Source organism: Pinus tabuliformis, chromosome 5_1, assembly GCF_031772625.1.
Source record: "Pinus tabuliformis cultivar Carrire ecotype Pingquan chromosome 5_1, CPIR1, whole genome shotgun sequence".
NCBI classification, from domain to species: Eukaryota; Viridiplantae; Streptophyta; class Pinopsida; order Pinales; family Pinaceae; genus Pinus; species Pinus tabuliformis.
In genome coordinates, this window is record NC_142305.1 from 586280667 (window position 1) to 586292949 (window position 12283).

General features: G+C 34.9%; 1 protein-coding gene across 1 annotated transcript; it reads right to left on the bottom strand.

The window, feature by feature from the left end:
• Positions 1-3021: 3021 nt before the first annotated feature.
• LOC149166203 (uncharacterized) lies at positions 3022-9587 on the bottom strand. Its single transcript, XM_089430096.1, has 4 exons — positions 9493-9587; positions 3980-5255; positions 3622-3843; positions 3022-3108 (listed from the first exon to the last, which is right to left on the bottom strand). Exons 1-4 carry the CDS (start codon positions 9585-9587, stop codon positions 3022-3024), a joined length of 1680 nt encoding a protein of 559 aa, XP_089286222.1.
• Positions 9588-12283: the final 2696 nt, after the last annotated feature.

The following is a 12283-nucleotide window of genomic DNA, read 5'->3' on the forward strand; positions in this document are numbered from 1 at the left end:
ATAATTATTAATTTGTGTAGATGATAGATCTCCGAGATCACGGACCGATTAATGAATCGGATGCCTGTATGATATCATACACATGGGAGTGGAATCTGAGCCAAAACTAGAATCAAGAATTACTTGGACGCCACCATGATAAATATTACAGGATAGTACGAACGGTGCTAACTAAAGATAAAATACCAGCTAATATGAATGGAGTCATTAGTTGAGTTGAATAATCAAAAGTCAGTACCCTGGTTCCCCGATAAAAGATGCTGAGGATGTCTGAGCGACTTGAACTGTCGAACGTTGCTGACGATGTCTAAGCGACTCGAATTGTCGATGTCTAGAGGAAGACAGCTCCAAGTTGCTGCCTCCTTATCCCGATGCTTCTATAATCACTGCTTCACCGATCAACGTCGGCCATCAATCGAAATTATGCTATACGGTATTGAATGCCTTAACAGTGCTATGACGGGACCCGATGCTTGTATAATAATTGCTTCACTAATCAACGTCGGCCATCAATAGAAATTATGCTATACGGTATTGAATACCTTAACAGTGATATGACCAGAACTCTTTATATATATCGCTGGACCATCGCATGCCATACGGGATCATAGTTGGAATTTACATAGTTGGAATTTGGATTTTTCTTTATCGGTAAATTTTTGTTTGATGTTTTGGGTTGTTATGCTCCCCGTCAAAAAATGTTATGTTTAAAATTATGTCTTTCAAATTGTGTCTTTTAAAAGTGAGGGTCTTGTAATAAATTAACCTTTCACCAATAAAAACTTAATTAAAAAATTACCTTTCCATAATATAATTATGTTACAAATTTAAGGCTTAATTAAAAAATTACCCTTCCATAACATAATTATGTTACAAATTTTCACATATTTAACGTATTGTTATAAATTTTTTCATATTTAACATTTGGGAAAAAACAAAATGACTATAACACACAAATGACTTTTATATACTTTTTGAATATGCTACAATCTTAAATCTTAAAGTTAAAAAATAAAATTATGAAATAATAATAATAATAAAATAATTTTAAATTTAAACTTTTTTAAAACATTTAATAAATGTTGTATTTTTTAAATAAATAACCACACATTGAATATTAAATAGTGAAATATTTTACATTTCACTTTGAAGTGTATATGAATGGGGAATGAGATTTTTTATCTATTTGTAATAGTAGAATTTTATTAGTCAGTCAAATTACATTTTGGTAATATATGATATATGATCCCTTCAATAAATATGATCAAAATGTTAATTGAGTAATTATTATTGTTAATTGGATTTCTTTGTTTTGATGAATGTTCATTAAAAATATACTTATTATAAAATAGATACACTGCCTATGAATCTATATGTTCTTGATGATTGATGGCACCAAAATGCCCAAAAACTCTTTCAGGCTTCCCAATCTACAAATTTTCAAATACTTAATTATTTACTATGCATATCATCCATTACCTTTTGGTTATGTCATTTCATTTTCAAATAAAAACGTATCAGCATAGCATGTTATAATGCATTATCTGCATTTGGAAAGATCAACAAGATTGATCTTTTCATTTCTTCAAGCAATCTGCAGATCAATTGATTATCTAGTTGATGCATGGGCATCATTCAAACTTTATTTTGTCTATTTCTAGAAGGTCAAGTTAAATGGGTTGATGAATTGTTTTGTTGCCAAAATTACCTCAAAGTTTATAAGACTTAGTTTTTCTATTCTTAGCTACCAAGATTGTATTTTCATGGATCTAGATATGAACAAGTTGTTTCTATTTAAATTGCAATGTTATTGTGTAATGAAAAAAATAGTTGTGTGTGAGTGGTGAAAGGATGGGAAATTAAATGTAAATTAGGCCATGGAAAGATGAGTAGATGATTGTAAGTCTCACAGTGTTTCTTTCTGATTGTTGTGTCTACAGTGTTTTTGTTTGAAAGAAATGGAAACATTTTTAAACTCATAATTGTATTTGTTTGTGCATTTGAATGAATATGACCTTAATCTAAGTGAAAATTTAGGATTTGAAGAGTCTGAACGTCAATTAGCGAAATTTAGGGTGGTATTTGAGAATACATTTCTATTAACTAAGAATGTGTTGTGTGAGGAACGTTTGAGACGAGTTAGTACTTGAAAGAATTCTGGGCATGCATTGATATTTTGTGTATCTGTTTTTGTTTTTCTTGCCAAGTAAAGGATTCATATCAAGTAGAGAAGGCTATGGAGAATGGAAGATTATGGCTAAATTGATCTAAGGAATAAAATTGTGAAAGACTCGCCTGTCTTGACATGGATAGAAGAAAACATTCGGATTATCTTTCAATATTAATTCTTGTAGTACTTAGTTGTGTAGTTTTATTGAACAAATTTTATAAAGATTAATAAAAGGAGCATTGAGGGAAATTGTTTATTGCAGCCATCATAGGGAATGCTAGAATGTTGGTAGCTTTAATAGCCTACCAGCACTATGGCTGCTTGACTAGTGATCCATGGACCATGACAATTTCTGGTTGAGTTGGGAAATAGGCGCTAAACCCCACAATGCACACGGCCTGGCCTTACCAGTCTAGATTCCCCATAGTTTGAATTCAACGAGAGCATAAAAACTTCAGTTTTGACAAATCGGATCTAAAGCTTTTAGAATTGAAATGCAATTTTTGGTTGTTTTAATCCACACTATCGGATCTGTATCTAAATCAACAATTTCGCCTTGCTGGGAGATATTTCTCAAGTGGGCATATTTGTTATCAAACCCTCTATCAGTTATTCCCTCAACCTGGCACTAGCATCTATCAAAACATGGCATTCAACATTCATCCCTTCAACCCAATCAAAAGGCAATGCATAACACCAACAGAGTTCCCCCCTCCACAGATCAATTGAGCGACTTCTTCCATCGTCAGTTTTCAGATTGTATGCTTGAACACAGGGAATTAGTTTGCCATCAATGCAAACCTTGACAACCCTTCCCTAAACCCAAACAACAACTCAATTTCCTTAGCATTTCACCAGAGCTGGACGCTGCCTTTAATCCAGTGATTGGGCAACACAGTTTCCTCAATATCTGGCTGCCTTACCAGCATATCAGGCACCTATGTTACCAGAAACGAGAAACGGGAAACAGAACGGGAAACGAGAACGGTACGAGAAACGAAGTTTGGAGGTTTCGCATATAAGAAACGAGGAGAGATAAAAACACCATATTAAAGGTGAAAAATATAAACAAAGCATTAATCATAAACCTGCAATGTTTCTGCTCATGAAATTGTAAAAAAACAATTGTAAATACTAATTGTGTTTTAAGAAAGAAGTGATAATTTTGTAGATCCAAAAATTTAGCCATCATTAATTCAAAGAAAATAGCAAACATTGATAAGAATAAGAGATTTGAAATATAAATAATTAAATTTGTTCTTTTGAATATATATGTATCTCTAAAGTCACTTCCAACAATTCATATCAAAATGCAAGTAAACCTAATAATCTAGATTTTGAAGCTCATTTTCTGGAATAGTTGTTGAGCTTGAGCCAATTCCAAAAGAATTATTTTGGTCAATAGACTTCATGGTATCATCAAGCATGTCTTCAGCATTGTCTTGTAGCACCTCAAATGGAAGCTCATCATTTTCGTCATCTTGTGAACCACCATAATCCCACATTCTCGTGGGTCCAATTTTGTATTCTAGTTGTTGTCGAGATAACAAACGTAGATTTGACTGTACAAACACCAAATCTTGTGCCATTTTTGTGCCTAGGCAATTCCTCTTCGTTGAATGGATGAAAGCATATTCACTCCAATTTCTTTCACATGCAGAGGAACTAGTCACCTGTAAAATAAAATGAAAATTATGTTAGTCATAGTCAATCAATAAATCTTATAAGATAAATAATCCAAAATGAGCTTTAGAATTAATTGTTTAAACAATAAATCAATACATTAAAGGTATTTGTTATTAAGAATACCTGTGAAAGCAAACGGATAGCCAAACGATGAAGCAAGGGGGTCCCTGTACCATATTGTATCCAGAAGTCGATGGGTCCAAGTTGTTGTCTGTTGTATGCACAATCTTCATTTGCAAAGTGGTCTTCTGATCTCAAATACTTTCCTAACTCAAACTGTAAAGCAGTGCGATCCTGACGATTGTAACACCTACTTATAAAAGTGTTCCAGTTTTGCATAACCTCTACATCTGACGATGGTTTCTTATGAAACCATTTAGGATTGAGTAAAAATGCAATTGAATGAAGAGGGCTATGAAGCATTTTCCACCTTGTCAGACTAAGTTCCCACACTTCATTTCTGGTGTCTTTGTCAATCCTAGAATTTTCATCTTCCATTATGTCATGAATCTTCTCTCTCATTTGATCCATGCTCTCAAAGACATCCCCTAAGCATGGTTGATCACTATCAAATATGCGAAGGGTGGAAACAATAGGTTTAATAAGGGTGACAATATCCTCCACTCTCCTCCAAAAATTCTCTGAAGAAAGACCAATAATAATGTCCTCAACTTTTAGGCCATCCCCAGCATGAGAACCCTTCCACCTTTGCCAATCCATTGATACCACCATCTCTCTCAAAGATTGATGCATTTTAATAAGGCGTTGAAGCATAATGAAAGCAGATGCAAATCTAGTCTCGGCACATCGAAGAAGCTGAAGTTTTGCATATTTCCTATAAATTGCTATGGATGCTGCATGATTAATAATAAAGTGTTGTAGTATCTTTGCTTCAGTTATGGTTTTATTAACCCATGCAATGTTATTAATATCTTTCAGTAGCAAATTCAAGTAGTGCACAGAGCAAGGAGTCCAAAAAATTGTTGGATATTCATCCTCAATCAACCCACCAGCAAGGATATTGTTTGAGGCACTATCTGTAACGATTTGGACCACGTTTTCTCTACCAACCTCCTCTATTGCTTCTTTGAGGAGACCTGTTAGATATGGACCATCTTTTGTCTTTCCTGTAGTATCATAGGATTTTAAAAACATAACTCGTTTTGGGCTAGAAACCAAAATATTGATAAGGGGATGATGGTTAACATCTGTCCAACCATCTGAGACAATGGAGACCCCAGATTCCTTCCAACTATCTTTAATGTCTTGAAGTCTAGCTTCAACCCAAGCCCTCTCTTCAGATAACACGGTTGTCCTCATCTTTTCATAACTAGGAGGCTTGTAACCTTTAGGAGCATTGTTAACTAGATCCCTTACCATTTCTTTCCAATAAGGAGACCTACAAACATTAAAAGATATGCCATTTGCGAAAAAAAATCATCCAATGGATGCATCGAGATTTCCCCTCCCTTTTACATTCCATAAGTTTTGAAGGTGAGAAACAGAAACTTGATGTTGAGAACAAGAGTGTGGATCACCAATTGTCAATCCACTAGGATTGTTGTTAGCTTGAACTAAACCTTCAACAATATGTCTAAGCTTTTCAAGTTCATTAAATTGCTTAATTAGAGAAGCTTTTTCTGTTTTAGGTACACTGTCACATAAAGTTGATTGTTCTTTTTTCCCCATTCCAAGTAAATGCCATCGAACTCTTCCTACATTCCCCAATTTTTGTTTTTTACAATAAGGGCACAACCAAACCTTTGAACCAGATGATCCACTTGATCCTCCGCTATAAGATTGAGTGCATTTCATAGCTGCCCAAACCTTGCCTCAAAGGCTTTTTTTGCTTCTTGATATTCTTTGCTTTGGATTTTTTTGGATGCCTCTATGGAAGATTTCTGTTGGGAAAGGGGTGGTCTACTTTGTGACATTGATGAACTTTCTTCCATTGCAATGAGAAATGAGTGGAATAAAAAATAAATGATTCTCCTCCACAACCAATTTTAATCTGCACAATTTATATTTGAAAATTAGTTACAGAAAATAAAATAAAAAAATTGACACCTAATTAGAAAAATATAATTAACTAAAAATTTGAAGAGAAAATCAAAGAAAATTTTGGAAAACTTAAACAAAATAAAATTATTTATCTTTTTTCAAATTTTCAAACATCTAAATCACCTTACTTCGAGCATCGGAGGGACTAGCTCCAGAGAAAGGGGTCTCTGGCCCATCCAATTACCTCCTAGATCCATAGATGCTAGTCCCTTGCTCTGGCAACCCCTCTAGGATCATATAGCTGGACCAACCGCTTGTTCAAGGGAACTTCGATAGTCAGCCAGTGCCTAGTTCACCTCTGAGCATCAGAGGGACCCATTTTAGACAATTCGAGGAAATTAGAAAGGTGCATCTAGAATTAGGATTGCTTCCTCATATCTCCGGATGTCCCTTTCAGAAGGTTCAAATTTGGCAACGAAACTCAAGCTCAAGCTCTATACCCTGCATTTGATACTTTAATAATATATTTTTGCAGTGTTTTCGTTTTACCACATACAACTCTGTCAAACTCTGTTGGTTGAGAGTCAAATTTGTGTAGAGATTCATTCAGACACCCAAAACTAGGAATCACTTTGTTTATGGATCACATTCAGTATCAGAGCACATTACAAAACCATAAATGAAGTCTTGTGGGGTAGATTGATGGTCTGGACAAGAAGCCACCATTATGTTTGCTGGAAAAAAAATCCCATTATACCAGAGTTGCCAGGTGGTAGGAGAATGGAAGGGGACAATGAAGCAAAAGGTCTAGCTGAGTGAAGATTGTGCTAAGAAGAAAAACTAAAATACCTCACAAGTAGTTATCATGCTAGAAGAATCTCATTAACTTCACTTGCCCTATATTCTTCCACATCTGGAAATTTCCAGGTTCAAATTTTGCTATTTTTCTGTGTATTTCCAAGGGCCATTTTCCCTGTGAGAGGAGCCCTGAATTTTCCTGAGAAAATTAATGAAGGAGAATTTGTTGGGGCAAATTTACTGTGATTTTTTTATGGCTATTTGTGACTGATTTTATGAGCAATTTTTCCAGAGCAAATTTATACTGTTTAAAAGTTGAAAACACCAGCGTATTTGTTTTTACAATTTCAGAATGCATTTGTGAAAAAATTATTTTCTAGGTATAAAAAAATTGACGGTAAAATAAATCAGATCTGGTGTTAAAAGTTCAACCACCATTCACTCCAATTGTGAAAAATTGATTTAAAGTGTAAGCAAACATTGAAATCATGCCATTTATAATGGACCTTGATACAGAACTTGCCAAGTTAGCTCGCCAAGCTATAAAGGGACTTGTAATGGAATAGCTTAAACAACTGATAAGAGTTTTGACTTTTTCCCTGTGGGATATGAGAGGAATATCAAGATAATGCGGTACTTCCCGGAGCAGTAAAGTTGCAAACAAGATAGCAAGTGTCAGACTATATTGATCACTTTTATTAGCAAACATAAAGTTGAAAAATTGTAAAGATGAACAGCAAGTTGTACTTAAATATATCAACAGGCTCATCACAACAATTGAGAGGGAACTAGGGCTGTTCACAATCTGAACGCTAGAGGATGCCTATAATAAAACAATAGCCATTGAAGCCAGGCAAACTTGTGACTTTTTTATGGCGATATTATGTTGGCTTAGAAAACTCATGAAATATTGTAATGTTGTCTATATTTTGGCCACAATGGTCAAAATTTCAGTACTATTTCTAACTATAAGAAAGACCAATACTCATATTATGAGGATATTCTACACAGTAGGATAGAATCAAAATTAGAAGCCTGGGCCTCAGCAACAACTGGCTTACTGATTTACCACTATTATAGAACCAAACTTACAAGGAGCATTTAACTGTATATTTTCTAAAGTGTTGTTCCATATTGTCATGATAGTATCAGCGTTTTCCCTTGGTTACAAACCAAATCCCATATTTTATTCATAACGATTATACAGTTGGACTCCCATATTTTATTCATAATGATTGTACACTTCTTCAATCCCTTTGACTTATCTTTATGGAAATTTAAGACATTAATAAAATTATCTCATATACCCTTTTCATGAAATAATATAATAGTGAGTACAGCTATGTCTTTCTCAATCCCTGGCTTCCCTCTTCAAACTTCAAAGTGAGAAAAACAATCCAAAAAAACTAAAAATTTCTTGACTTAATGGATATTTTCCATTTCCCTTGATATATTACACTGATATTTTCAAAATTTAGGGATTATTCAAAATTTGAAAAATTGTGACTTTTTCATGACGATATTATGTTGGCTTCGAAAACTGATGAAATATTGCAATGTTGTCTATATTTTGGCAACAATAGTCAAAATTTCAGTACTATTTCTAACTATAAGAAAGACAAATACTCATATTATGAGGATATTCTACACAGTATGATAGAATCAAAATTAGAAGCCTGGGCCTCAGCAACAACTGGCTTACTGATTTACCACCGTTATAGAACCAAACTTACAACAAGGAGTATTTAACTGTATATTTTTTCGAAAGTGTTGTTCCAGATTGTCATGATAGTACTAGTGCTTTCCCTTGGTTACAAACCAAATCCTCGATGATGAAAATGCCAGTAATCTTTGCTATGGAAGGTACGATAGAAGTGTTCCTGATCTTTGCTATGGAAGGTACGATTAAAATATCACTGAAGTGGTATGAGTTACAGAAAATCTCACAGCAGTCAGAATCATTTTAACGGAGTACATATACATGCATTGATATGGACGATAGAACAGAGGTTTCATTAAATTAGGCTAAAAGAGGATATTACAGGACTGAACACAGGTATAGCGCATTACGATATGAACAGTTGATCCCAGCGAACCTCACCTACCCAAATCTTGAGAGAATTATGTGGTCTAGAATGAGCATTCATAAAAAAAAACTAGAGATTGAAGTTTGTAGGCAGTACCTTTTGACAATAGAATTGACAATGCTGTTGAAGATAACTCGATGGGGGCATGAAGCTGATTGGCTCTGATCTATGCCTTTCTTGCATCTGAGTAGTGATGGGTTTGCTCTCCTCTTCTACTTAAATCCTTGAAAAAACATGAGCAACTGCACAACTAGGAAAAACCACTGGTTTGCATGGATCACTACCCAGTTAAAAAAAATATAACTACTGTCTAAATAAATAAAAATTTCTGAGACATAATAATAATGCTATTCAACTGGAGTTTAATGGCAACTGGTGTTTTTCTTTGGTAGCGCTCTCACAATACCCTGCGTTCTCTCAAAAATACAGCTAGTTCTTTCTTCAGCTACTCGCGTTATTTCTTCAGCTACTCGCTTACAATACCCTCGAGTGCTTATGTTTAATTTCCAGAAAACTAACAGTCCACTGCAGCAGACTAACAGTCCACTGCGAATTAAACTGGACTTAACCCTCTGTATGTGTAACTTACAGAAAACTAATAATCAATTGCTACTTAAACTCGATTTAACCCACGGTTTGAAAAAATTAAATTTAACTTGAGTCCAAAAAAATAAATTTAACTGCAAGTCTATCCGGAAACGGCGAGAAAAAATTGTTTTGTTTCGCGGGAAACTGTTTCTTGCGGGAAACAGTTTCTTGCCAGTGAAAACGAAAACGGCCGTTGCAGACAACATTTCTAGTATGGTTGGGTTTCTCCGAAGGTTTCTGCCAGAAACGGCAGACATCGTCCCGTTTCTGGTAACTAGGTCCGACACCTACTCTCAATAGTTGAATGTTACCCTCTAATCTGGCAATATTTGGCACTATTTCCAACTATGCTGGGCGCATTGCCTTGGCAGATTCAGGTTAAAATCTGACTGGGACGCAATGCAGCATAAGCGCCTTCGTTAGAACCTCTCAGAAGGATTTGCAGCAGTTAATCGAACTCAAGCCAGGAATCTATTTCTAGGCGCCCCATCAAGCACATATAACGCATACCCAATGTTAGTCAATGGTCCGACACTGATGTCGATCAAGTGGTTATCTATTCTGAATCCTGATCCATCAGCAAACTCTCGAGTCTGCAACTCTGATACGGTAACTAGTGCCAGTGTTAGATAGAAAATAATGTAAAAATAAATGGGAGTAATGACGTTTTACGAAAAATTTTAACTATCAAAAAAACGTGTTCAACCGTTCCAACCACGTCGGGAAATACGGTCATTCACAAATTCCAAACCTCAAATACGGGCAAAATGCCCTATGACGGACAAAATGACCGTCAAATTCCATCTCTGATGGGAATCACCATTCCATAGCATAGGAAATATGGCTCGCCTTAATGGCTTAGTGCATCGTGTACATACATTACAATGATATGTACCATAGATTCTTCGAAAATTTCGGGCAGCTGCATTGCTCAAGCGCCAGAGTCACCCGCTCAAATTTTTCAAATGAAATGAAAACAACAGAGCACATGGTAATCTCCATTTCGATGGGAGCAGCCATGGTCCAAGGATTCCAGATTCGTCAGGTTGTCTCAAAGTTGTTCATGTGGACATCCACAAGTTGATTATTAGCAATCTTGAACCAAATCTTTCTCCAGAGTTGAACCAAATCTTTTGATTATCGCGCAAACCAGAAATCTGCGGATGTCAAAGTTGCTGCATATATGAGAATAAGTCGGTGGAGAATCAAAATATATCGATCTTGGAAGATAAAATTACACACAGGCGAAAGGATGGCGAAGCAAGCACATTGATGTGTGTCTCAGTTTGTAACTTCATATTATGGTGAACATTTTGAACACATAGTTATACTTGGCGGGAGGTTTCTGAAATGATTTTCACATGTAATTTTTAGCTACTAAAAATAGATCTCTAAATCTATGGATGCATTTGCATGTTCCCTTGGGAAAAGCATTCCATGCATGTAAATCAGTTTTACTTTGTCCCGGATGAACTGGTCAACCTGAAGGCATATGCATCGGTTTGGAGAACTGGGATAAAAATTTGTGTTGTTCATGGGCTTAGCAGAGCCAGGTATCCCAGAGGGATTACTCAATTTCTGGGAGGAACAAGTGACTATCTCCATGATTGTGCAATTTGTCTTGCGATGAATTGCACAATTTTTGAGAGGAAGACTATCAGGAAGAATTGTGTAACTCTGTAGCCCAGCGGGGTGTCCAGCTGGGTTTGCACAATTTCTGGAGGGAAGGTTGGTTCCCCTCCAGAATTGGGCAATTCCCAGAGGGAGCTGCTTAACTAGCAACTGACGCTAAGTCTGGAAAGAACCCTATGAAGGAGGTGGAACAAACTTGTATGCACAGGCTAGCAAGACTCTATAAAACAGCAGTGCAAGACATGTTGTTGAGGATGGTCGGTAGGGGGCTCCAAAAAGAATCTAGCGCAAAATTTTGGAGGGTGGTTGTAGCCGCTACAACAACACATTAAGAACAATGTTTGTAAATTTGAACTTCAAAAGAAGCTAGCGCAAAATTTTGGAGGGTGGTTGTAGCCTCTACAACAACACATTAAGAACAATGTTTGTAAATTTGAAAGTGAAGAGAATCTCTAAACTAGTTTATGAAACAATGAACAAACTTAAGAGCATCAATCAATAATGGATGTTGAAGAACTTCCATATGCTGAAGTGGTAGAAAAGGTTATAAATTTGGGTAACAAAATTGATGCAATGATAGTAGCCATTGGATAGTATATGGACTTACATAGATTGATATTCCATGAGTACATAATAAACAAAAAAAGAAAGATGATTATAGTTTTTAGGTTTATGTGGTTGGGATTATTGATCGACAGAGGAATATCAACACATATAAAGATTTTAGTCGACCTTTAGGAACCACCAATTGGGTCAATCTTTGAGATATGAGGAAGAGTGAAGATAGTAAAGAGAATTAAATATTATGCATAGTATGGGAAGGGCCCTCCAAAACATTAAATGAGTGACATGAAACCAAGTGAATAATTAAAATTAAAACTATATATAGCAATATTGATACGTAAATATATTAGATAAGTAACAGAATATCTAAATGAGTTAATATTGTAGTATAATATAATTTTAATATAAATTATGTTTATTAAATCGATATAAGATGGTGTGATATATTAAAGTGATTATATATATAGAAACTCTAATATATTCTAGGGTTAATATATATTAAATATATATTAACCTATAGTGGTAATTTAATAGTAGAGTAAAGTATAATTATATATTTATAGGTTTTATAAAACACAGTAACTTATATAATAAAGAAATTGTATATCATATATATTATACATAAATTTGTATAATATATATTAAATTTATAATATATAAATCATTAAGAGTTGATATTGTAGTAGTATATTAATTATGTATATGAGTTTTCTCTAGCCTAATAGTTTATAGAATTTTGAGTTAAAATTATGATAAG

Bases quoted from the DNA above. Each gene is read 5' to 3' on its own strand.
- LOC149166203 (XM_089430096.1), bottom strand. From the start codon at position 9,587: ATGTCTGCCGTTTCTGGCAGAAACCTTCGGAGAAACCCAACCATACTA. The intron at 5,256-9,492 runs GTTTCCCGCAAG...TAATGTTTGTAG, and splicing joins GTTTTCACTGGCAAGAAACT to GTCTCCTTATTGGAAAGAAA. The intron at 3,844-3,979 runs GTATTCTTAATA...TTTATTTTACAG, and splicing joins CTATCCGTTTGCTTTCACAG to GTGACTAGTTCCTCTGCATG.